Source organism: Garra rufa, chromosome 10, assembly GCF_049309525.1.
Source record: "Garra rufa chromosome 10, GarRuf1.0, whole genome shotgun sequence".
In the NCBI taxonomy this organism is placed as follows: Eukaryota; Metazoa; Chordata; class Actinopteri; order Cypriniformes; family Cyprinidae; genus Garra; species Garra rufa.
Window position 1 is genome coordinate 23658158 of NC_133370.1, and position 27799 is coordinate 23685956.

The 27799-nt window shown below is 36.5% G+C and overlaps 1 protein-coding gene across 1 annotated transcript; it reads left to right on the forward strand.

The window, feature by feature from the left end:
• On the forward strand, positions 1 to 25859 carry c10h10orf67 (chromosome 10 C10orf67 homolog). The gene is made up of 16 exons (XM_073849659.1): positions 1 to 86; positions 242 to 362; positions 1048 to 1191; positions 1272 to 1346; positions 1849 to 1971; positions 4625 to 4763; positions 5593 to 5651; positions 5745 to 5810; positions 10638 to 10703; positions 17043 to 17102; positions 17187 to 17266; positions 17349 to 17414; positions 17497 to 17584; positions 21332 to 21415; positions 21493 to 21592; positions 24825 to 25859. The coding sequence occupies exons 1-16, from the start codon at positions 1 to 3 to the stop codon at positions 24866 to 24868; spliced, it is 1401 nt and encodes a 466-aa protein (XP_073705760.1). The 3' UTR covers positions 24869 to 25859.
• The last annotated feature ends 1940 nt before the right edge of the window (positions 25860 to 27799 follow it).

The window sequence follows — 27799 nt, forward strand, 5'->3', positions numbered from 1 at the left end:
ATGGACGTTATCGAAAAGAGAATAGACAGCATTGCAGATGAAGCCGAGGAGGCGCTTATTTCAGAAGAGATTAAGGAAATTCGTCGGTAAATTCTGCTCTCTTACAAACAAGCTGTAAAGTTGTTAAAGACCCCCGAGGCAAAACCAATTTAAGATAAGTTTTGCTGGTGAACTGTCTGTGCTAATCTGTTCAGATCTGAATTTAGCCTAATTTCATCACATGATCTTTCTGCCTTTTCAGATATGCTCTGTCAAACCAGCTGAGGACAGGGTTTTTTGGACAAGATGCCTGTGTCCAAACTGACGAATCAGAGCTGCCAAATATAAAGATACTAGCTGCCAACACTGCAGAGCTTATGAAGGTGTGTATCTGCTAGTGCTACCATTAATTAAATAGTCCCTTGCTTAGCTTAGCTAGTCTGTTCATAGAACATTTTTAAAGCACAAAAATAGGAAGCAGTCTGTCAGCTATCAATCAATCTGCAGCCATCTTTATGAATGCAAGTTTGTCTTGCCTTTAAAAAAAGGCCACAGAAAGCTGCTACTTTGTCAGTGCATTCCGCTAGATATGCTCAGTGAATTCATTCATGCTGCTGGCTTTTCATCTTATTAGTTCAAGATTCTTCTAACTTTAACTCTGAGTGGCCTCACTGCGGGCCGCCTTGGTCACCTGCTGAGAGGGCATATGATGGCTTTGTGGTGCAGAACAGTGCCTTCACAAGGAATCCTTCAGCCTGCAGAGTTAAACATATTGACTAGGCTTGCAGCCGAATAAATGCTCTACTAAATGCATGTTCTAGTTGCATCACTTTGCATTCATTGCATGAATTTATTTATTTGTAGTTGGGAAAGAAATGTATCATTTCCACCAAAAAAAGCAAATACGACAAAAGGAAAAATACTTATTGAATGGAAATTGGTTTTATGTAACCATTTATTTATTTTAACTTACAATAACTATATAAGTTGTTTATAACCTTGGTGTTTCTAGTGCTATTCTTTGTAAAAGTTCTTTTATGTGTTTTACAATATTTGATTGCATCTCAGGAAATGAACATGTTAAAAGAAGACACTGAAAAGAAACTGAAAATAATACGTTCGCAGTATGAGACCAAACTGCAGGATGAATCTGATGCCCTTTATGCAAGTATAAATGATAAAATCAAGAATTTGGAAAGCTGCCACAAAGAGGTTTGTATACCATGCTGCTTTTATTATACACAATAAATGTAATCATGTTTCTACTCTATTAATGTCTGTTTTGTTTGAAGAAATTATCTGTTCTTCGGAGAAGCTATCAGCAGCAGCTCTCAGATGCTATGCAGGTGATCAAAGCCAGCTATAAGGTAAGCTTTATTGAACTTGTGACCTTGGACTACAAAACCAGTCATAAGTAGCATGGGTATATTTGTAGCAATAGCCAAAAAATGTATGGGTCAAAATGATCAATTTTTCTTTTATGCCAAAAATCATTAGGATATTAAGTAAAGATCATGTTGCATTTTGTACCGTAGGACAATTTCCTACCGTATATATATCAAAACTTAAATTTTAATTAATAATATGCATTACTTAGAACTTCATTTGGACAACTTTAAAGGCGATTTTCTCTATATTTAGGTTTTCATACATCAATGGAAAGTTTATTTATTCAGTTTTTAAATGATGTATAAATCTCAATTACAAAAAACTGACCTTTATGACTGGTTTTGTGATCCAGGGTCACATTTCTAATAACATTTGTAATACTTTTGTAAAAAGTATTGTTTTAATTTGATATCATTAACAAAGTTCACAATTAACCCTTAAATTGTGAAAAAAAATCTTGCACGGCCCACATTTTACAAGAATAAAGAAGAAACGGATCCGGTTTGTGATGATATGGACGGAAGAGTAAAGGACCTTCTGAATGAGCTTCAGGAGAAGAATTTGAAGATTGAGAGTATGGGTGAACAACTGAATAAATATGAGGTACAGACTCATTTCCATTCATTACAGAAAAACCTATGTACAAAAATTAGTTTAATTTGTTTAAATATAGCCCTGTATGTACAGTATGTATATACACTATCTACACGAAGAAGCAATGTAGAAGAACTAAGAAGCAAAAAGGAGAAAAATGGAGATTTGCTAAACAATGCATACACTACTGTTCAAAAGGTTAAGGCTTATTGAAAGAAGTTGCTTATTCTCACCAAGGCTTTATTTGATCACAAATAAATAAAGACAGTAATATTGTAAAATATACTTCCAGTAAAACCTAAGTTTTTTTTTTTTAAATTGAGATTTATACATCATGAAAACTGAAGAAAAACAGAATCTAGGGGTTCAAAAAAATCAAAATTTTAAGAAAATAGCCTTTAAAGTTGTCCAATTGAAGTTAGCAATGCATATTACTAATCAAAAATTAAGTTTTGATATATTAATGGTAGGAAATTTACCAAATATCTTCATGGAACATGATGTTTACTCAATATCCTAATGATTTTTGTCATAAAAGAAAATCCAGGGTCCAGGGTCACATATGCTGATTTGGTGCCTAAGAAATGTTACTTATGATTACTGATGTAGAAAACAGTTGTTCTGCTTAATAATTTAGTGTAATTATTTACAGTTGCATTTATTTTCTACAGTACTTTAGTTCTTTTGATGGCAGGCGTCTTGCTGAAGCATTGCTTGGCCAGTAGTGCATTTATCTTTAATGATGTCAATATGATTCTTGATTGCTTAAATGTCATCCAGCTTGTGTTGTTATTGACCAGCAGGATGGTAATTATTGTTTAGTGGCCTGCTCTATTATGGCTTGAAGTGCACTTGGGAGTGGCCCGGCCCCATGGCTGTACACTAATAAGCAGGTTCTTGCGTTCTGCAAAGTGAAATCAATTACTCACCTTTATGCCCTTGCGAAATGGGTTTACATGCAACATGAATGAGCTATCAGGTGCCAATAAGTGAGGTGTCTATTATTGGCCTTTTTAATAGGCTGGCCCTCTCACTCCGCCTGAGAGAGTTATCTCTCACCCTTAATGTCTGAGCTCTGTCCAACCAAAACGGCTGCTTGTGTAGGCAGATGGCCGGGAGAACGGCCATACAAAACCTGCCACTCAAAGTGTAACAAATGAGTGCAGCCCGGCGGAGTTCGAGCTTTGTTCATTGTGCTAATGAGAACTCTCACGCCCACAGGAGAGATGCATGGCTAATCACCTGTAGTTCTGTTAGTGCAGCAGATGGTGGAGCCAGAGTTAAAGGTTGGGGTGGTCAAACAGGGCAGGAAGATGCTCCTTAGAGTATAAAACCTCTTTTTGAGAAGGAAAAATAGGTTTAGTATCAGTATAATACTGTCTTTCCCTAGAAGATGGCAATGAAACAGCCAGGGAAGGCTAAAGGGTGGCTGACGTTTGGACTGAGGTGGCCACCCTGCGTGGAGTCATATTTCCGTCAAGCTGGATGCTTCGATGCCCATTCATGACATGAACATCATCATCATCTGACCGTCACACTTGGGGAGTCACATTCATAACATATGGCTCTTTATTCTGGGATTAAATCTATAGTAAACAATTATCAACCATATGCAAGATGTCATAAATCAGGGCATGAGTAAAACAGGTACAATTTTGTACACCTAAATAGTGCATATTAGTACCTTTATAAATATACATATTAGTATGGTTTGAAATGATACTGCCCCAGTGACTGCTTTTTTACCTTTTGTACGAGAATGCATAAGTTGAGATCCAAGTGTGACGAAAAAGGAAAACCGCCAAACATCAAGTAAACGTATAGCAATCAAAACCTCTTTATGATTGCAGTTTACTTTCTTTATGAATGAGTGAGAGAGAGTCGGAGTGAATAAAGTGGAAAAAAGAAAACCCTTTGAAAGCCTTTGAACGCCTGCACAATCTTAAGTGTGACAGGCATGCAAAAGCCCTGTTAATGTTCGGGGCATGAATGGTTGCTGCGGTACAAAGTAGAGGGCCAACTGCGTGGATATCACAGGAACCTGATGGGCTCCATGCGGCTCCCAGTCTGCAAACTTCAGCGCGCTGACATGTGATGTGATCCTGGTGACACTGGCAGCGCTGCTACTGAGGGACAGCACAAAGGCAACAAGCCCCCCCCGGGAAACTGTGCTCTCTGCGAACCCCCTGGGGCTGCTCAGCCATCCTCCGATCGCCCCCCTCGCGGCCCGGCTCTGCCGAGCTTGTTAGAAAGCAGAGTCCAGACTGTGGGTGGATAGGCCCCAGCTGCCTTCCTTGACTTCCAGAATAAATTGACCTGAATGACAGGGGCACACAAACAGTATGATATGTATTATTCCTGTCAATAAAAATGTCCCCATGAATTATGGGCTTTGTATGTAATGTACTGCCGTCTTTCTTCCGGGCGAGAAGAAAAGGCCGAAAGAGAGAAGAGGAGGAAAAAAAAGAGATCGCCCTCTTCTAAATGTGTTTGCTTTTTTGTTTCTCACTTTTTATTATTCAGGGGGAAATGGTAGGAGGCAGAAAGTTGTACGATTGCTTTGTGCCTGAATGGCACTCATATTTGCCACGCAGCTTGAGCGGCGTGGCTTTTGTTTTGCGCTGTAAAGGGAAAGTTAAAAAGGACTTGTGTCATTTTTCAGATCGGCTCCGAGGGAGCGGAGGACCCCGAGAAAAGCAGACTGAAGTCAGAGAATGAAAAGCTAAAAGATAACATTGACTCGCTGCACGTCGAGCTGGAAGAAATTCAGCGAGTCCTGGAATCCAAAGAGCAGAGGCTGAGTAACATGTCACATTTTAATTACAAAAACTCTGCTTAATTTTTTCCCAATGGTTTGTCACAAATGCTTGTTTTGGAAACATAGACTCATTCTCTTATCTTTCCCGGTGTGTGAGGTAGTTAGCATTCAGAGCGCAATGTTTGAGGACACTTGTCAGACCATAGCTATCATCTCACACTCTGTGGGAGTCTGTGAGGAGAAAGCAAACACAAGACAGGTGTATTCTCAAGGGTCAGGCCTTTATCTCTCATAGTGTTTGATATTCATTCACTGCTTATGTAACTTTGGTAACCGTCTGTATATTTAACGCCACTGTTTTTTGAAATTACGCATGAACATGTCGATGCTCTAGTCTAAAACAACGTATATCATCCGTTTTATTGGAACATAAACTTCTTTTATGTATCCCCATTCAAAATGTGAAGAACCATCTGCTAAAACGTTTTGCATTGGCTGTGACTAAAGATAAGAGCTGTCCAGGTCTTAAGTCTCTATGGAAATAAAAGCACTTGGGCACTAACACACACTTGGCCCTTGAACTTAGTGGCTTGTGTTTGGTCAGTGCATGCGAGTGGACGTGTCAACAGAAATGCACCAGGTCAGAAACTTGTCAGGACCCTGAGCCAGAACAGGTCACGCAGGCCAGGACTGGGCTTCAGTCCACTGACCCAAGATGCGAAAGATGAACAAAGACAAGTGGATGTCCTGTCGTTGTGCTCCCGGCGTCAGCCTTTGTTTCTCTTCTAGATATTGTGAAAAGTTGTGGGAATGAATATTGCACTGGGGATTTTTTTGTGTGTTTTTTTAAATGTTCTCTCTTCTGTTCATAGCACTGGATTTGGCACAGTTAACATCAGAGGCTGAAGACAGCAAAAAAGCCCTTCAAACGGTATTATGTAGTACAGAAATAAGTCAGAAACACCCTTGTATGTTCATTGCATTTTGTTTGATTTAAAATAACTTTAGTTTCTGTTCATTTCAGTTGGCAGGTGAACATGAGCAACTGAAAATGCAGTTAAACCTTGAAAGAGAAAGTGGCAGAGAAAAGGTGAGATTTTTTACTTTTGTTAAAGGATTATTCAATTTAAACATATTTATATAGCACTATTAAACACAGTTGTTGACCAATATGGTGTACAATAAGTTCAAAGACAGTCAATATAAACATACAAAAAAATTCAGTACTTCAGTTCAGTAATTCAGAGTTCAGTACTACTTAAGCTCAATAAGCCACGTTGGTGGCATAATGTTAATAATGTCTGTTGTTTTCTTTTAAAAGCAACGACTAGAAAAAAACTATATTATATTTTATTGAGACACACAATGGAAGTAAATGGGGCCAATTGGTAAACAATAAAATGTTCCTTTTTAATAGTTACAAAAAACAAACTAACAAACAAAAAAATCAATTTGAACACTATTTTACATTTTTTAAAAAGTTGTAAATAAAACAGAACTTTTTGGAGTGTGTTTTGCAAGAAAAAAAAATTCTACTTCTAAATGGCACATTTAATTAAGTTAGCTGTTTCTATGTAATTGTTTGAAATTTAGCTAGCAATTCAGTGTAGTGCGCAAATTTTAATTTTCTGTCTAAAATACACCTGAGGTCAAAAGTATACATACACCTTGCAGAATCTGCAAAATGTTAATTATTTTACCAGAATAAAAGGGTTTATACAAAATGCATGTTATTTTTCTTTAGTGCTGACCTGAAAAAGATATTTCACATAAAAGTTATTTAAATATAGTCCACAAGAGAAAATAATAGTTGAATTTAGAAAAATGATGCTGTATAAAAGTTTACATACGCTTGATTTCTGTTGTTACCTGAATGATCCACAGTTGTGTATTTTTTTGTTTAATGATAGCTGTTCACGAGTCCCTTGTTTGTCCTGAACAGTTAAACTGCCCACTGTTCTTCAGAAAAATCCTTCAGGTCCCACAAATTCTTTGGTTTTTCAGCATTTTTGTGGATTTGAACCCTTTCCAACAATGACTGTATGATTTTAAGATCCATCCTTTCACACTGAGGACAACTGAGGGACTCATATGCAACTATTAAAGAAGGTTCAAACACCCACTGATGCTTCATAAGGAAACGCAATGCATTAGGAGCCAGTTGTGAAAACGTTTTGAATTTGTCAATCAGTGAGCGTTTAAACCTTCTGTAATATTGCATATGAGTCCCTCAGTTGGCCTCAGTGTGAAATGATGGATCTCAAAATCATACAGTCATTGTTGTAAAGAGTTCAAATGCACAAAAAATTATTATTATTAAATTCAATCCAAAAAAAATTATGAAACCTGAAGGATTTTTCTGAAGAACAGTGTGCAGTTAAACTGTTCAGGACAAACAAAGGAGTCATGAACAACTATCATTAAACAAATAAAAACAGCTGTGGATCGTTCAGGTAACAACACAGTATTAAGAATCAAACGTATGTAAACTTTTGAACGGGGTCAACTATTATTTTCTCTTGTGGACTATATGTAAACCTCTTTTATGTGAAATATCTTATTCAGGCCAGTACTAAATAAAAAATAACATGCATTTTGTATGATCCCTCGTATTTTGGGAAAATAATTAACATTTTGCAAATTCTGCAAGGTGTATGTTAACTTTTGACCTCAGCTGTATATATATACAGTTATATATATGGCCCCATTCACTTCCATTACATACGCTAATTTTCCTGTTTCTCCCAGGAAATAATCCTCTTTACCAGAAATGGTTACTGTGTGACATCCAAGATAAATAGGGCAGCATACAATATGTGAGGTTTACGGCCTAGACAATGTTGTCCCTCATAATTTTGCATGCTTTTCTCGTGTGTTAGCTGTGTGAGCAGAGAGAAGCATGCCAGCGGAGCAAATTACCATGAATTAAATACTCTGAAGCAACTGGTGCATGAGGGAGAACTAAATTATTTTATGATATGTGATCAAGCACAGCTGACGATATGAAGCATCGAGCTGACATTGTAGCATGTTGATTTTGGTAAAACATTTGGCGAATGGACGCGGCGCAGCGTTTTTGACATGTATTGATATATTATTGTTTATTTAGTGTTTTATCTTTTGTGCAGTAAAGATGAAGTGTGTATGAAGTAGCACTGTGTGGTGTTAAGATTGGGACCATGCCAGAGTTTATATTATTGCACTACAGTAAGAAACCATGTGGTCAGAGTGCTTTGTTGTGCGTTTTGAATGCGCTCGAAGTTGGACTGCTGCCTTGTATTCATAAGTCATGAGCTCGCATGTCAGCCAGTTGCTTTATTTTACCATCCAAAGCTTTAAATACAATAATAATTTGTTGAAATATTTAGAAAAAGCAGATTCTTTCTTTTACATACTTAAACGGTTTTACTGACAAAGGGTATTCAAGCACTGGTTAGCAAGTATCATTTTACACAGCGTCTGCGGTTGATTGCAAGGAACAATATGCACCAAGTTTGCCACACAATGGCTGGAATTAAAATATGAACACAGAGGACAACGTAAAAAGAGTGTGAAAGACTCTATGGTACTCAGCCATTGAATTCGGCCACACAGAATCTAGAAGGTTAAAAGTCTCCCTCTGGCCTTGCAGGGTTGCTGGGAGACAAGCAGCAAGGGTCCTGTCAAAGCTGGCATAATTTACCCTGCAATCAAACGCTCATATTAGCACAGCTCTTCAGCAGAGTAGAGAAAACTATGCATGCAGATGTTTATTTTTGTCACTTGTTGCTTGTAAGTTAGGCAGTTTACTTAGGTTTCTATTTATGCAGTGCAGTTAAAGCAAAAGCACATTAAAATCATACAGAATACAGAAAAGTCATGAAAAATGCCAGAAATGCCTTTTTTTTTAGCTTTTTTTCCCTTAAAAATATCAAAGAAATATACAGAAGTTATGAAATATGCTCAGTTAATATACAGATATGCTATATGATAGTTTTTTAATTACTTATGTTGCATTCATTGATTAAAAAAACAACTTTAAGTTGCTTTAAATGTGTAATTATGTTTTATTTTATTTTATTAATTTTAATTGAAAATACATTGCTAAAAAGCTTAACACTGGATTGTTGAAATTGATAAAACCTAAACTCCAGTTTTGTTGTGCAGACAGTTTTCTTAAATAAAAAAGAATTGTTTTTAATTTTTTTAATTTAATATGCTGATATAAAATGTAATAAAAAAATCTCTTAAAAATATAGAAGATGAGACAGGCTTATATATATATATATATATATATATATATATATATATATATATATATCTCAAATATGCTCATATATATCACATAAGATGACTAAGATATGTAGTTTTGATGACACTAGAAAGCTCACTATTGAAAATGAATTGTTGAAATTAATAAAACAATGTTTTGCAATGCAGATTTTTTATTCAAATTAAGTTTTTCTATTTGAATATTTTCACTAAGTATTGAATAATAGTTTTTAATTACTTATGTTGAATTAATTAAAAAACTTTAAACGTGTTTTATTTTATTGAAGTTGTTGAAATGGATAAGACAGAACTCAAGTTCTGCAGAGTGCAAAATATGCAAAGGTGCAGTTTTTTTTCTTTTAATATTTTTAATTTGTATAATTTAATATACAGATATACCATTATATATATATTTTGATTACATATATATGTTGCAGCCTTTTTTAAAATCGTTTCTTTTTTTCTTTCTGTCTTTTTTAAAGTAATTAAAGGGGCTATATGTAACTTTCTGAAATTTAAACTCACGACTGACACCTGTGGCCAAAAAACGGAACTGCTCTTCCTTTCTGCTCGCTGTCACAGCGAGCGCTCGTACGTACACACTTCACAAGTCATCCGCTGCAAAGAAGTCAACATTATGTTTACAGAGGTAAGAACAGTCAAATACATATATTGTTTGAGAAACTAAGTTTGTTTGGAATATATATGACTAGCAGTGGTGGCAGAGTGATCTGAAACGTTTAACATGAACGCGCTCGACGTCACATCCGCAGACACCGCGCGACAAATCCGCCCGACAGAAAATAGGAAAAATAGGATACAGGCTTATAGGTGCACCCACTGTGAGCTGACAAGGTGTCAGTATGCTCATCAGGAGATGTTTGAGTCATAAATGGTCAAATAAAAAGGCTATTGTTACGTTTATTTTGGGGAAAAAGTTACATATAGCCCCTTTAATTAATTAATTTATTTATTTTGAAGTGTTTTATAATAGAGAGGCATATTAGTTTCAGACCAGTAATGCTCTTCCGGCTCTTCACATAATACTTAGTGGACACAAAACCTGTTCGGGCCAGGAAAGACACTAATGGAGCAGGTGGTGGCCAAACACACTCCATGTAGAAGCCCTGGCTAAAACCACTAATGAAGACCTCATTAATGTTGTTTGCCACCGGGAGAAAAGGATTATCCATATTTAGTGTAGCAGTTTAGATTGGCCTCTTTTCAGTCTTGCGCCCTTTGTTGAGCCGCCCCTTTGTGCTGTGACTGACAAACTCAATGTTAAGATCTAGCATGGTGGCTATGCATAAAAATGTAAAATGAAAAAATGACGTTTTGAAAAAACGACGTTTTTCTCCACTTTATTTTGGTGACTTTGATCAATGGAGCAGAAAATTTGTTTCTATAGCCAGAAGGCCGCAGGAAAGACCTATAATGAGAGGCTGAAGCCCAGGCCAGAGTGGAGTGTGAAGCTCAGCTGGGTGTAAGCTTCGCCTCTGTGAAAAGACACCCAAATGAACGGCCCGTCAACCACCCAACTGCACTTGTCAACGGCACTATTGGCTGACCACTTCTGAAGTTTTAACCTGAGTGTAAATACTCCTAAATAACAACAACATGAAGTCACACTCTGGTTTATGGGGTAACTTTTTATTATCTTTTGCAGGTAAAACGGTTAAAAGAGGAAATGGAGAAAGAAATAGCATGCATTGAAGCCTCACGCATGAAGGAGGTGAGTATGAGACCCAGCTGAACGCATGTTCAGATATGGCACGGACTTGACGCGAGTCCTATCTGTCTCAGGATGTTTGGAGGTCTTGAACCCTTGACCAGTGGACGGTCTCTCCATTACTCCAGACATCAGTGTCCTAAAGCAAAGACTGAGGATAAGGTGCACACGCAGTGTCTAAGTCATATCGATTTAGCCATGAGTCTGCGGTTAAAATTCAACCTGTACCAACAGTGAAACGCATTCATTAACAGCCCTGAGTGATAGATGGCAGCTCCCCTCTCCCTTCTTCAAGTGCAGATCTTTTTCTTTTTTATTGAAAACATATCTAAAATGCTTTTTCTGTCACAGATGTGAATTATAACCTTGCTGACTAAAAGAAATGTACAATTCATGCTCTTTATGTACACTACCGTTGTAAAGTTTAGGGTCAGTAAGACTTTTTTTTTTTTTTAAGTAATAATGACATTTTGTTTGATAATGTTTTTCTCACTGAAATACTACCTTTCAAAAGCCTGTTTCCACCAATGAATAAAAAATTTGAAAATGTTTTTATCTTACAATTATGGCTGTTTTTCTTAGAATTGCGTGATATAAACTCCCAATGGTGAGTTATAAAGTCAGAATTGTGAGTTTATATCACGTAATTCTGAGGGACAAAGTCAGAATTGTGAGTTTATATTTTGCAATTTTGACTTTATAAGTCACATTTGCGAGTTTATATCATGCAATTTTGACTTTATAACTCGCTTTATAACTCGCTATTAAAGTTTGACTTTTTCCCTCAGAATTGCGTGATATATACTCACAATGAAAACTCACAATTCTGAGAAAAAAATGTCAGAATTGCGAGTTTATGTCTCGTAATTTTGACATTATAACTCGCAATTGCAAGTTTATATCACGCAATTCTAAGGAAAATGTCAGCATTGTGAGTTTATATTTTGCAATTTTGACTTTATAACTCACATTTACGAGTTTATATCATGCAACTTCATGCATGTATACTCACAATGATCAGTTATAAAGTCAGAATTGCATGATATAAACTCACATTGCATGTTATAAAGTCAGAATTGCATGATATGAACTAACAGTTGTGTGTTATAAAGTCAGAATTGTGATATATAAAAAAAAAGTCAGAATTTCAAAAGTCAAATTTTTTTGCAATTTTGACTTTATAACTCGCATTTCCGAGTTTATATCATGTAATTCTGACTTTATAACTCGTAATTGCCCGTCATAAAGTCAAAATTGCAAGATATAAACTCACAATTATGACTTTTTCCCTCAGAATTGCGTGATATAAACTCGCAATGGTAAGTTATACAGGCAGAACTGGGTGATACAGTATAAACTCACAATTGCATGTTATAAAGTCAGAATTGCAATTCTGAGAAAAAAAAAGTCACAACTACAAAATTTAAACTCGCAATTTTGGGAAAAAAAAATCACAATTGTGAGTTTATATCTTGCAATTTTGACTTTCTAACTCGCAATTGAGAAAAAAGTTATAATTGTGAGAAAAAAAGTCAGAATTACCTTTTTTATTTTTTATAAAGTCAGAATTGCATGATATAAACTCACAAGTGTATGTCAAAAAGTCACAACTGCAAAATATAAACAGAATTGCGAGTTTGTCTTATAAATTTGACATTATTCCTCGCAGTTGTTTATATCATGCAGTTCTGACTGTATAACTTACCATTGTGGGTATATATCATGCAATTTTGAAGGAAAAAGTCATAATTGTGTTTATATCTTGCAATTTTTACTTTATGATGGGCAATTACGAGTTGTAAAGTCAGAATTGCAGGATATAAACTCGGAAATGCAAATTATAAGGTCAAAATTGCAAACTATAAACTCAAAATTCTGACATTTCCTTAAAGTTGCATGATATAAACTCACAGTTGCAAGTTATAATGTTAAAACTGCGAGACATAAACTTGCAATTCTGAAATAAAGTCAGAATTGCAATAAACTGACAATTCTGACTTTATAACACACAACTGTTAGTTCATATCATGCAATTCTGACTTTATAACATGCAATGTGAGTTTATATCATGCAATTCTGACTTTATAACTGACCATTGTGAGTATATATGCATGAAGTTGCATGATATAAACTCTTTCTTTCTCAGAATTTAGTTTATCTCACAATTCTGACTTTATAATACGCAACTGTGAGTTTATACCATGCAATTCTGACTTTATAAAATTTCAGTGTGAGATTATATCACACAATTCTGACATTATAACTCACCATTGTGAGTATATATATCACACAATTCTGAGGAAAAAAGTCAGAATTGTTTGTTTATATCTTACAATTGCGTGATATATACTCACAATGTTGAGTTATAAAGTCAGAATTGTGTGATATAAACTCGCATTGCAATTTTATAAAATCAGAATTGCATGGTATAAACTCAGTTGCATGTTATAATGTCAGAATTGTGTGATATAAACTCTAAATTCTGAGAAAAGTCACAATTGCAAAATATAAGTTTGTAATTCTGAGAAAAAAGTCAGAATTGTGAGTTTATATTTTGCAATTTGACTATAACTTGCATTTGCAAGTTTATATCATGCAATTATGACTTTATAACTCACAATTACCCATTATAAAGTCAAAATTGCAAAATATAAACTCACAATTCTGACTTTTTTCTCAGAATTACGAACTTATATTTTGAAGTTGTGACTTTTCTCAGAATATATATATATATATACTTGCAATTCTGAGAAAAAAGTCAGAATTGTGAGTTTATATCACGCAATTCTGACTTTATAACTCCCAGTTGTGCCCTGTTGATCGTGTTAATATTTCATTATATATATTTATATGATTTGGATTTTTATATTATGCTAGATCCAGTGCTAATCTTACTTACCTTTAAATAAACACACTGTAATATTAGTTTATGTGTAGCTGATCCCAAAAGTGGCTACAGCATCCAGGCTTGCATATGCTTCCCTTTTTTATTTGCTTGTTTATGGCTTGTTAAGGCTTTGTTGGACGGGAAGGGTGAGGTTAGAGCGGGGTGGGGGGGAAGGGGGTATCAGGACGATGACTCTGTCAACATGGTGACCGCATAGAGGCGGCCGAGGAGGCGGCCAGTGTGAATCCCTGGCCTCAGCGCCTAGCAGAGGGTGGAATGTGGCATGCAGCTGACACAACACAGTGACAGGCTGGAGTGGGTGATGGGGTACAGCTGAATAGAAGTGGACAATGAGCCCGGTTTAAAGTCCACTTCATAAAGGGCACCCTTACAACGAGCTTGGCCACTGTAGTGGCTAGTTATTATGGAAATGTGAGGAACTCTTAACTTTTTTTTTTTTATAACGCCCAAGCCTCGATGTTAACTGCCACGTGCCTGGCCCTCTATAGACAGTGACTCAAATGTTAATACAATCTGCAAATAGTTTGATTTATTTACTTTGGCAAACAATAGATCATAACATGTGGTCTGTGCTTGAATGATTATAAGCACTATATTTTAAAATCTGTTTATTTAACTCTTAATTATCAAAGAATCCAAATATGTATCACACTTTCCACAAAAATATTAAGCAGCGGTTTTTAACATTTATAATAAATGTGCACCAAATCATCATATTACAATGATTTCCGAAGGATCATGTGACACTGAAGAATAAATTACATTTTAAACTATATTAAAATAGAAAACAGTTGTGTTATATTGAATAAATCTTTCACAATAATACTGTTCTTCATACAATACAAGATACTTCTTCAAAAAACATTATAAATATTACTGACCCTAAACTTATGAGTGGTAGTGTACATGAAATGTATCAAAATTATAAATGTGCATCCTGCATCCATCAAACTAGTAAGGAAACAGACTGAAATGTAGCATGTCTTCATTAGTGTCTGTTCCTAATGCAGAGTACTTCAGAGGCCTTACACAACTCACTTTTATATTGTCACAAATCAACACCTACTCCTTTTTGCACACAAAGGGTCTTTGAACAATCTGGCAAGAAAACTTTCTTTCTCCCATTCTTTGTTTTCTTTGGTTAGGATGAAAGAAAAAGGGTAGACTGACATCCTTTCTGTGTTGGGTTAGACTAACAACACACTCTGCACCCACTCTTACTAAGAGAAACTTAAAAAGGCACTCCCACGTTCTGTTAGGCCTTTTTGGGGGAACACGGGTGGAAAAGTGGATGTCCGAGCTGACCTGAGGTGACCTGACCTTCACACTGCTCTGAACGTACGCACTCAATCAGCCAACATGACATTCCACAAAGCTGTGTCAGGCCTTGATTGGACATGGCACACAAAGTAGACATTTGGTGGTAAAATGACCCTTTGTGAGCTATGGATTGATATAATGACACACAGAATATGGCCCTCCATTTAAATCTCCATTGGCAAAACAGATAAAGCTCAAAAGCCACTTCCTTTTATCTGAGCTGAGGTGGACAGGCACATGAAACTTGTTGCTAGATTCAGTGATTTGAAGGGATAGTTCACCAAAAAATGAAAATTCTGTCATCATTCATCATCATGTTGTTCTAATCCTGAGTTAAACTTACTTTTAGATTCATGAGGGCAATTTTTAATCATAATCACCACATTATGTTGTCTTTAATGTCAAATGTGACCCTGGACCACAGAACCAATTTTAAGTAGCACAGGTAACAAATACATTGTATTGGTCAAAATTATAGATTTTTCTTTTATGCCAAGAATAATTAAGATATTAAGTAAAGATCATGTTCTATTAAGATATTTTGTAAATTTCCTACCGTAAATATATCAAAACTTAATTTTTGATTAGTAATATGCATTGCTAAGACCTTCATTTGGACAACTTTAATGGCAATTTTCTCAATATGTTGATTGCACCCTCAGATTTCAAACAGTTGTATCTTGGCCAAATATTATCCTTTCCCAACAAACCATACATACATCGACTGAAAGCTTTTTTCAGCTTTCAGACAATGTAAAAATCCCAGTTTCGAAGAAATTGACCCTTATGACTGGTTTTGTGGTCCAGGGTCACAAATACTTAAATTTACCAAATTACTTAAACAATATTTTAAACTGTTCTCAATAACAAAAGACTGTTTAAAATTGGATCTAAATTATAGAAAAAAACAGGAGCTGCAGTAAAATCATTATTGTACACTATTGCTCTTTATATTGTAATAAAGATTATTAATATCGATATAGAAAACTTATTAAAAAAAAAAATTTTTCCGTTCGAGCATGTTTTGAACATGTTTGTTTTTTCGACAAACATGTTGGTCCATAATGTTAGCCTAGTCTAGCACAAGTTATGCAAAAACTCCTGTTATAATCACTGAATGTATGAAAATAGTCTTTTATTTACATAATACATATCTGCACTGTGTTGTTTGTAATGAAGGAATTCGTAAGCATGCACACTCATCAACAGTGCTGGCATTTTCAGAGTTGACTAATCTAAGCACCTCTGATTGGCCAATGCATTCCTAAGTTCAACAAAAAAGATGTTTGATTGGTTACTAGGCTCAACGCTGCACAATATAAATTAAATTTTAGTTCATTTTTATGGCATTTTTTTGCCACAAGCCCTTGTTAATTTCGGACCCTGGAACTAACCCTTTAAAAGGTTAGTTCACCCAAAAAAGAAAATTAACCCATTATTTACTCACCCTCAAAGCATCCTGGGTGTGTATATAACTAACTTCCTTTCAGACGAATGCAATCTAAGTTATTTAAAAAATTGTTCTGACTTTATAATGGCAATGGGCAGCTTTTTCTCTTCATCAGTCCAAAACAAGTCCAATAAAGTGCATCCATCCATAATTAAAAGTGCCTCACATGGCTTCGGGGGGTGAATAAAGGCCCTTCTGTACCAAATCGATGTGTTTTTGTAAGAAAAATATCTATATTTAAAACGTAATAATCACTTTAATCTAGCTTGCTCTAACGGTTGTACATGGAAGCCACATCATGGGTGGATGATGTGGGACGTCACTTTTATTATGGCTGGATGCACTTTATTGGTCTTGTTTTGGACTGTTGAGGAAAAACACCCGCCCATTGCCATTATAAAGCTTGGAGGAGCCCGAAAACTTTTTAATATAACTCTGATTGCATTCGACTGAAAGAAAGTCAGATAAACCTAGCATGACATGAGAATGAGTAAATAATGGGCTAATTTTCATTTTTGGGTGATTTAACCCTTAAAGATGTACAGTAATGAAAACTCAACGGCAAAAGCAACATTGTGTTTGTACTCCTTTATTGGCATACAATACTATTAGAGTAATGCATCACTGTAATATTCGGATGCATTTGTGATTCTCCCATTGTCAGAAAGCTGTCAATGAAAAGAAGCTTGAGAAGCAGAAGCTGGCAGAACCTACAGCCATGGAGGTACCCTTCACTTTGTTGAAGTATAAATAGGCTTACATGCATGCATTAACCTGAATCTGAATCGTAGCTTTATTTTTCCTTCAGCTTGTTGGGGATAGAGAGTTGGTGCAAAACATAAAACAACTTAAAAAGACTGAAGCAATGCAGAAAAAGGAGATTGAAAGGTATACAATTCTAAAAGGGATCAGTCCTACAGTACTTGTTCTTCTTTACACTGCCCTTCTTACTGTTTCCTAATGTTGCCAGGCTCAATAAGCAGTTGTGCTTGTCCAATCAGGTGTGGGAAAAAAAGTTTGAGATTTTAAGACAGAGGTACACCGCAAAGTTTTGTTACTCTAAATGTTGACTCATTTGACTGTATGAGCTTTTTCACATCTTGACTGTTTCTCTCAAGTTTCCATGCTATCAAGGATGAGATGTTCTTGCGGCAGACGTTGCAGCGGCAGGAAGCCATTCTCCACAATGCTTCAGTTAGCTTTGCGGTCAGTTGCTTCTCTGAATAATGTCTTCCATGATATTTACACCAAAACATGTATTTTTCTTCATCAAAGCCGATCTTACCACACTGAAAGAGGGCAGGAGCTTTAATCATGTAACCCTTAATGAAATCTGCACCTGTGGCCTGTCTCGCACACACACAGAGCACATATACAGTAGAGGTTAACCCAGAACAGACTTTAACAGGTGCACGCCCATTAAGCCCCTCATCTCTGGCCTCAATTGGTGGAGGCTGATGAATATGCATAAGTTTTGTTTTTGTTTTGCGCTGCACCCCGCACTCCATTTACCAGGAGGACAAACGCAACTCGGATCACCTCGTTGAGGCCTGCCTGTGTGTGCCGGATGTCATTTATTACACAAATAATGCACATAAAAACAGCTTAGAAAGTCTTAATAAGGACATATGCCTAATGTTTGCCACTGTATGTATTGTATTTGTATCGTGTGTACTAACATTCAAAAGTTTGGAGATTTCGTTTGACTGTTTTTGAAAGAAGTCTCCATGCTCACCAAGGCTGCATCTTTTGGTAAAAAATACAGTAAAAATGATGTAATATTGTGAAATATTATTATAATTTTAAATAAGTGTTTTCTTTATAATATATTTTAAAATGTATTTTATTCCTGTGACAGCTAAGCTGAATTTTAAGCAGCCATTGCTCCAGTTTTCAGCGTCACACGATCCTTTAGAAATCATTATAATATGCTGATTTAGTGCTCAAGTAATATTTCTTATGATTATCAGTGTTTAAACTGTAGCTCGATAGTATATTTGCTGATTAATATTTTTTGCCAAAATGCAATAGCTTTTTAAGGTTCTTTGATTAATAGAAATTCAAAAGAACTGCATTTATTTGAAAGACAGTTATTGTAACATTAATGTGCCTTTGCTGAATAAAAGTATTATATTTTAAGGTAGTAAGGTAGTTGTTGAAGGATTACTCTACTTCCAGAATACAAATTTCCTGATAATTTTATCACCCCCATGTCATCCAAGATATGCATGTCTTTCTTTCTTCAGTCACAAAGAAAACTTAAGTTTTTTATAGAAAACATTCCAGGATTTTTCTCCACATAGTACTTCATACTTCAATGGTGCTCAACAGATTGAAGGTTAAAAATTCAGTTTCAGTGCAGCTTTAAAGGGCTGTAATGATCCCAGCCGAGGAATAAGGGTCTTATCTAGTGAAAAGATTGGTCATTTTCTTAAAAAGTTAAAAAATGTGTGTGTATATATATATATATATATATATATATATATATATATATATATATACAGTCCCTGACAAAAGTCTTGTCGCTTGTGCACAAATTGACCTGAAGTGCCGCTGAAATATATTTCTAATCAAGATTTTTTTACAAGAAATTGCTCATTTTAATCCCCAAAGCTTGTTATATAATGTTTCAATGCAAAACGAAACTGTCAAAAAGTATTCTAATATTCACAGCTTGGTAAAGCCCATTGAGTCAATTTTTGCAAAGACATAAGTGTTGTCGCCTTGTCATGTGAGCTTCACCTGTTGCTAACAATTGATCAATTATGTCTCAGGTGTGTATAAAAAGAACCCCAGTACACTAGACCTTCACATCAACTGCAACTAGACCTCTGCAAACATGCCTAAGATTCACCCTGAAACTAAAGTGTTGATTATCAAGAGGCTGAAGACCAGATCCACTGCTGATGTGGCAGACACCTTCAATGTGTCTCAGCGTCAAGTACAGAGGATAAAAAAAAGATTTGAAGAGACTGGAGATGTTTTTGACAAGCCCAGGTCAGGCAGACCCCGCAAGACAACTGCTCGAGAGGACCGTTTGTTGGCTCGAAAATCCAAGGCCAGCCCATTTTCCACTGCAGCAGAGCTCCACGAGACCTGGTCACCTGAAGTCCCTGTGTCAACCAGAACAGTTTGTCGGATTCTGTCTCGAAATGGCCTCCATGGTTGAATCAGTGCCCAGAAGCCAGCACTAAACAAAAGGCAATTGAAAAACCGTGTGGCATTTGCTAAGGCACACAGCCTGCTAAAAGGATGGACGCTGGAAAAGTGGCAAAAGGTGGATTTTTCAGATGAATCTTCTGTTGAATTACACCACAGTCGCCGCAAATTGCAGGAGACCTACTGGAGCCCGCATGGATCCGAGATTCACCCAGAAAACAGTGAAGTTTGGTGGCGGAAAAATCATGGTCTGGGGTTACATCCAGTATGGGGGTGTGCGAGAGATCTGCAGAGTGGAAGGCAACATCAGTAGTCTAAAATACCAAGAAATCTTAGCTACCTCTTATATTCCCAACCATAAAAGAGGCCAAATTCTGCAGCAGGATGGTGCTCCATCGCATACTTCAATCTCCACATCAAAGTTCCTCAAGGCGAAGAAGGTCAAGATGCTCCAGGATTGGCCAGCCCAGTCACCAGACATGAACATCATTGAGCATGTGTGGGGTAGGATGAAAGAGGAAGCATGGAAGACGAAACCAAAGAATATTGATGAACTCTGGGAGGCATGCAAGACTGCTTTCTTTGCTATTCCTGATGACTTCATCAACAAATTGTATGAATCCTTGCCAAACCGCATGGATGCAGTCCTTCAAGCTCATGGAAGTCATACAAGATATTAAATTTGGATCTCACAGCACCACTACTTAATTTGCTGACATATTTTTGTATTTGCAGTAAATTTGTTCAATTACTGTATAGGCGACAAAACTTTTGTCTTGCCAAAATTTGACCTTTCTGTCTTGATTAAATGATAAATCTTTTTTTCAGTGAAACTAATTTATTTCAGTGCATTAAACATCATTTGGGAGGGCTTTAGCTTTTCATATGAGCTATTTGTAACACCAATTGATTAATTAAAAGTCAGGTTAATAGCAGGTGTTTCTACAAAATAGATAAGCGACAAGACTTTTGTCAGGGACTGTATATATATATATATATATATATATATATATATATACACTTTTTAACCACAAATGCTTGTCTTGTCGTGCTCTGCGATGCATACTCTGTGCACTCCAGTTCAAGACAGTTAGCATATGTCGAAAATCTCATTTTCTCCTCCGACTTCAAAATTGTCCCACATCGCTGTTTTATCTTTTTTTGGCATTTGACCTTCTTTGCATGTTCTCTTTGTAAATACTGGGTCGGTACTTCTGCAGCGATGTAGGACGACTTAGAGCTAGACAAGATGAGGTTAAAAAAATATAGAAATTGTCAAAAAAAAATGTAGAAAATAACCGACCATTTCACTAGATAAGACTCTTATTCCTTGGCTGGGAATGTGTCGAGCATAATCCGTTGAGCGCCATGGAAGCCCACTATATGGAGAATAATCCTGGAATGTTTTCCTCGAAAACCTTAATTTCTTTGCTACTGAAGAAAGAAAGACATGAACATCTTGGATGACATAGGGGTACTATAGGTTTAGGTACTGGGTCGGGTTAAAAGATCTAAAAGATGGTCATGTGGAATTCATCAATAATATCTGTTTATAAGTACTAATAAAATAGCAAATATTCTAGAAATATGCATGCTAATAAGCAACTAGTTAATGGTGAGAGTTGGTCCCTAAACTAAAGTGTTACCCAAACTTTTAATCAATGTGTTGTCATGATGTCAACAGATTTATGAGAGTTTAACAGTTGTATCTATGAGATGTCCTCACTAATAAAGTAAAACCAACACGTGTATATGTGAAAATTGGAGATATTTCGTATGTCTTTTTTCTTGCAGATGGATTCTCCTTCCTCACCACGGCAGAAGAGTCCAGCAGACGCTACTTATAAAAAGCTGGGCTATAGTAATATGGCTCCTTTGGTAAGAACCCTTTTAACTGACAACTGATCTGGTTTTGGTGTGATGGAGTTGTAGCTTAAATGTGCCTCTGCTGTAAGCCACATATAGGTGCTGGAGGCCTGCAGAAGTTGGACCGAGTCCATCAGATGGACATCAGCCTACGGAGCAAAAGAGGGGCAGATGCTCTTCCCAGATTAGGTTAGTCCATGACCACCTGAAAAGAGACAACAACACAGACCAGTAACTAAAACATCTAAACATCAAAAATCATGTTTATAACATCTTCAAAGATATTGATTTGACCAAACATGTCCATCACTCTGAAAGACTGCCTTGTGTGCTATTATCATAATGGCAGTGACACATGAGGAGTAGGAATGAGAAATGATGGAGAGAGTTGTCTTGCCTCAGCTACTTTTTAATCTCTCTTTTGGCTATTATTGACTTTCTGATGATTGGGATCTAGGCTAATGAGCTTAGCAGGCATGACTTGGCCAGATAACTAAAAGACTTAATACCCTCTGTCAATATGGAAGCTCTCAGACACAAATATCAGATGCACAGAAGCTAACTAATCAATCTGTCCAGATTACACCGCTGTCCTGTCGGTGGATTTCAACAGGATGGCAATCATAGACAATGGATGTGTGTCATTGGTTCTACATTGGTGCATTGGTGTTAGTTGTTGTGATTTATACATTCTAAGTGTATAAATTGATGTGAATTAATCACATCAATTTATACACTTAGAATGAATGTGATATATAGACCTTTTTCCTGAGTAAACGATGAGCGCCGCCATTACGAATTCTAACGTCAGATTGAATGATTTTCTGTTCCGGTTTCCATAGGAACCCATTCAGATAGCGTCCATCTGTTTTTAATGTAGCTAACATCCGCTGCTTCGTGTCATCTACACACTCATTAAAGTACTGACAAATGACGGTCATTGCGACATTGCCAAGTGATGGCGCTATGGAGCCATGTGCTTTTTAAAAACATTTGAATAGGTTTAACATTAGTTTATTAGCTCGGAATATACCCTAATTTGACTAGAAACAATGCAGACCGGAAATGCAAAGCATTCTTTCAGTTAAGAGTCGGACTTACTTCCGTGTTCAGGAAAAACGTCTATATAAACACACAAAAAGTTGAGCCAGTAAGTTACAGAAAGTTACCAAAGAATCCTGAAAAAGAATGTATCATGGTTTCTTCAAAAATATTAAGCAGTTACAGCTATTTTCAACACAGATAAAAAAATGTTTCTTGAACACCAAATTTGCATATTAGAATGATTTCTGAAGGGTCACGTGAAAGCGAAGACTGGAGTAAAATCAGCTTTGCCACAACAGGAATAAATTAAATATTATAATGTATATAGAACTTCTTCAATTATTGTTTTTATTGTATTTGGCTTTTACATCATGTCTAAACCTCTGTATTTTTGCTTAAGTACTTGAGAAAAGCCTTGTACTTGCTGCTTGGCTCTGGATGGATAGAGATGTCTACAGGCCATTGCATTACTTTATAGTGGGTCAGCATGAAGGGGGTCATTGGTCCTCTGTCCAAAGGGCCTGGCCAGTGACCTCTACAACTGCTAGCTGGCCCCTGTCTAAACCATGGGAATCTGGTCCATACATCACCACTGACACCCAATAATTGAGACACTAGAGATAAGGCACCGGCTACTGAGGGTCTTGACACTTAGAAAGAGTTGGCAAACATTGTTGTCACACAGCAGATTATGTTTATTCAGTGCGTCACCAATCTAAGTTGGTGTGAATAATTTCAAGCTTTTATGGCCAATGCACTTTTACAAGCTCTTGTTTGGACATGTCCGTCTGTCTGAGGGGTCTTGTTAGCTGAGCTTCATTTCTAAATATGAATATTGTCATCTAGGAATAATCAGATATCAATGGCAACATGTTTGACTAAGGAAAAATGTTTACAATTGTTTAAAATTAAATGTTTAATATACTAAATGTGGCCCTGGACTACAAAACCAGACACAAGGGTCAGTTTTTAATATTGAGATTTATACATTGTTGTTAGGATAGGACAATATTTGGCCGAGATGCAACTATTTGAAAATCTGAAATCTGAGGGTGCAAAAAATCAAAATATTGAGAAAATCGCCTTTGAAGTTGTCCAAATAAAGTTCTTAGCAATGTGTAATACTAATCAAAAATTTAATTTTTAAATATTTATGGTTGGAAGTTTACTGCATATCTTCATGGAACATGATTTTTACTTGATATCCTAATGATTTTTGGCACAAAACAAATATACCCATGCTAATTTTGACTGGTTTTGTGTTCCAGGGTTACAAATATGAAACTTTTTAGCCACATATACAGAGTAAAGTTTAAGCAGCATGGTAAAACCTCACTTTTTTCTAAGATTTAAATGTTCCCTTTTTAATATGGCAAGTGCATGGCTTCAAAGTCATTCGGCAAATGATCAAAAGAACGGGGACAAGACTGCTTGGACACAACCATAATAAATTTTGGCTTTTTTCCCCTTTTTGTTCATGAATACGTCTGGCCCATATGCTTTTCTGCAGAACTGTTTGAAAGAGGCATTTACAAACCCAGGCCCACCACATTAAACACTATAACAATCTTCATTCATGGTAACTTATCAGACTCAATTAATCAACCTCAACAATGGCAATTCTGATGTGTTCAAGCAACCTGAAAGGCCTAGGTCAGCACTAGGGCAGTCTTGATTTTGACAATTTTTCCGCACGTAAAACTGCATATTCTGTCGTCGGCCATTATTAAGACTTATTTAACCTTAACCCACACCAAATAAAATAATTGTGTTTTTTTGGGGGAAAAAATAAACAACTTTCAACACAAACTTTGTTTTTTTTCTCTTTCTCTTTTTTTCTCTCTAAAAGGCTACAAAGCCGCTTAGTTGATAAAAAGCCTCTCAGTCAGTCTCAAAGGAGCATGTCTTCTCTGCTGCAAAGTGAATGGTATTGTTATGGCTATTCCAGTGGGCTGAAAAGGGGTAACCACTGGTTTGATTCGGTTACACGGTGTGGTTAAGTTCTCCCTCCCACCGCCTTGGTGTCTATGGAGGGTCCGTGACCTGTTTTGAATCGGCCAGGGAAATGTCATGTTGCCCCTCCCATGGGCAGTACTCGCATTGACTTGATTGGTACAAAAAATGACTTGGGATGGTTAAAACCCACAGTTCGTGCATCACAATTTATAAGTGCTCTAATATGAATAAAATATATGATTTACTAGTGATATTCAGTTATGTAGCTGGCAACACTATGCACTACCTTAATTGGTGTCTACTTTTTTGTGAAAACCAGTTTGTTTGGTATATTTTAGATGTTAATTTCAGTACAAGTTTGATTCTGATTGTCTTTGCATTGTGAAGCTTTTTGCTAATTAAGTGTTTTATGGTATTGCAGATTCACAGTTGACTGTGGCAGATGAGGAAGATGAAGAAGAATAAACTGGATTTCATTCTCTCTTCTCAACAGGCAACCACACTAGGTTTTTTGAATCACACAAGTTCAAATCACATTTAAAACAGAAATGGCTAAGTCTGAGCACAGCTTGTTTTTGTCCTTTTTAAAACTTGATGATGGTATTACACTCTGGACAAACATTTTCTTTATCCACTTTGTTTTTCAATGTGGAAGTAAGCCGTTTTCTGTGAATGTGCGAAACTTCCGGTTCATTAGCTGTTTTAGGGAAATAATGAGAAGAATAACAAAGTGCAGTAAACAGTAAAACTGTTTGCACTACAAACCTATGTGTTCATAATTAAGATAAAACATTAAAATAATATGGAAAGACAGGCCAGTTTGCAGTATCAAACAAGCTGTTTTGTACAGCTAAAAATAGCTGGAAGCGAATGACACTGGAAACTAGACACATCAAATTACAGATTTAAGTTTGTACCTCAATAATACCTTTGTTTTAATTGTGTATTACTAGCTTTATATCTAAAAAAAAGGAAGAACCTAGTTAGATTGACCTCATAGTCTGTTATCATATTTAAGGAAATTGATCTGTATCAGTTTCTCGTACTAATAAAGCATTTGCACTTAAATTTCTATTTCATACATTTGACCAAAAGTCAGTTCGCTTTACCAGTGAAGATATCACGGCACTGTACGGTGCGTTTGAACTTGCTTGGCATGCTTTCAAGCAAAGCAATGAGAAAACATCAAATCTCTTTAAGTAAATTCATTAGATTTCCCCCATAGTGAAGCCACACAGAGCTCCCATTAAGAGAAAACAAAGGCTATCGTGACTTTAACTGACTGTAATTGACTGTGCCGTGAATGGGCTCAGTCTACTGCAGCTCTTAAGCCTGAATGCTGTTGGAGAGGTGCAGACATGAGTAACTGTATGCATTCTTTTGCCACAGTAAAGAGTGCTCCAAGAATGGTCTTTCGCTTTCCGCATGCCGCATACAGCACAAAACCAGCGGAATGCACAGCTTTTGGAGGCGATCTCAATGGCTGTGGAGGCGAACAATAAGATCTTGGCTCTCGAACCCATTTTGGTCTTTAGTCTTGCTCTGCCCCCTTTGCTTTTGCTTGGTCTTTATTTCACTTCTGTACAGAATAAACGATTGTCTGAAATGGGCTCTACTTTTAGATTTTGTCACGTCGTGCTTGCTTTAAAAAAAAAAGAATGTTTCAAACGAGTATAAGCTGTAGTATAAAATGATAAACAGTAGCATTGGCCTTCTAAATGGCTAGAACAGAGTGGTTTGGCTGGTAGCTGTAGTGTTCTGTATAAACAGTGTCGCTCGGTGGCAAACCCCTGCGGAGCTGTTCTCCGAATTCTGGTCTCACCAGACCCCACTGACCCTCTGGGACAAGCTTAGAATCAATTACCAATTTCTCCTTTAACTATCTGTCATGTACAACGGATGGTTATTGGGTTATGACTTGATCAGCCTGATCACTGTGCCGTGACCCTTTTCTCAGGGATTATGTGATTATGGCCTAATTCCTTGTAATCTTCCACTAACTGGTCCATTGCCAGAGTCACAAAACAACTTTTCCATACTGCTGTGCTACTGAACAGACCAGCGTGGTCCGAACTGCTTGCAGCCTAGTTGCCATAGAAACTACTATAAGATGTCAGATATATATCATTAGCTAAAACCATCTCAGGAGGGGGTATCGCACTAAAGATGTTTGCTACTTTCACAGGGTTTCAGGCTCAGGTTGTAAAACAACAAAGTGGAATTTTCACTGAACTCCAGAAATTAATTAGTTTCATTAGTTGGTGGATAAATGGCGATGGCTGGTGTGTTGGATTCCAGCAGAGTTTCACCATAGAGGGTTAATAGGAGTCTGGCCTGGAAGCTTTCCCAGCTCTGGCCCAAGGCCATTTCAGCCAATCACTCTAAACTTATGGTCAAGTTGCACTGAGCTGCTGTTTCACGCTTTTGCTTCCCCTCTGCCACAGCTATAAGTTTATTCAAAGCTAGAAAACAATTGAGGAAGAGGGAATTGAATTTTTTCGGCGTGCTGGGGTTGCCAAAGAAACTTGGATATTTAAAAAAAAAAAAAAAAAAAAAAGGATTCAAGCAAATTTGTTTTTGTTTTTTTAAATCACACTTTTATAATTATATAGTCTTCACTTTTTATATTTTCAGATGATTATCAAATGTGACCTTGGACCACAAAACGTCGTAAGTTGCACGGGAATATTTGTAGCAATAGCCAACAATACATTGTATGGGTCAAAATTCTCGATTTTATGCCAAAAATCATTAGGATATTAAATAAAGATCATGTTTTATTATGATATTTTATAAACTTCCTACCGTAAAAATATCAAAACTCAAATTTTCATTAGTAATTTGCATTGAAAAACTTAAAAGGTGATTTAGATTTTTTTTGCACCCTCAGATTTCATATTTTCAAATAGTTGCCATATCCTGTCAAGTCATACATCAATGGAAGGCTTATTTATTCAGCTTTTAGATTACTATAAATCTCAATTTTAAAAAATGTACCTTCATGAGTGGTTTTGTGGTCCAGGGTCACAAATAAGCAAGTTTTGAGAAATGATGTATTAATGACATAAAGCTGGACCTCTTTACTCTAAATATACTATTTTGTGTGTGTGTGTGTGTGTGTGTGTGTTGCAGCTGCATTTGTGTTGCAAATACTTCCCCGCTGAGAAATGCTTATAATAGGAGAAATCAGTTGGACAGCAGTGAGGTTCATGCCAGCGAACAACTGAAAGGTCTGTTTTCATAGATTTCCTTTTGTGAATATTAAAACGAGACCTGGTGAAAAATGATGCATGCTTTTACACTTTAGAAGCCTGGCAACTAGGGGAAAAACCCTCTCAAGTCCATCCTGTCGAACAAAAGGCGCTGGACGCATTGAGCAAAGATGCAACGAGTTCT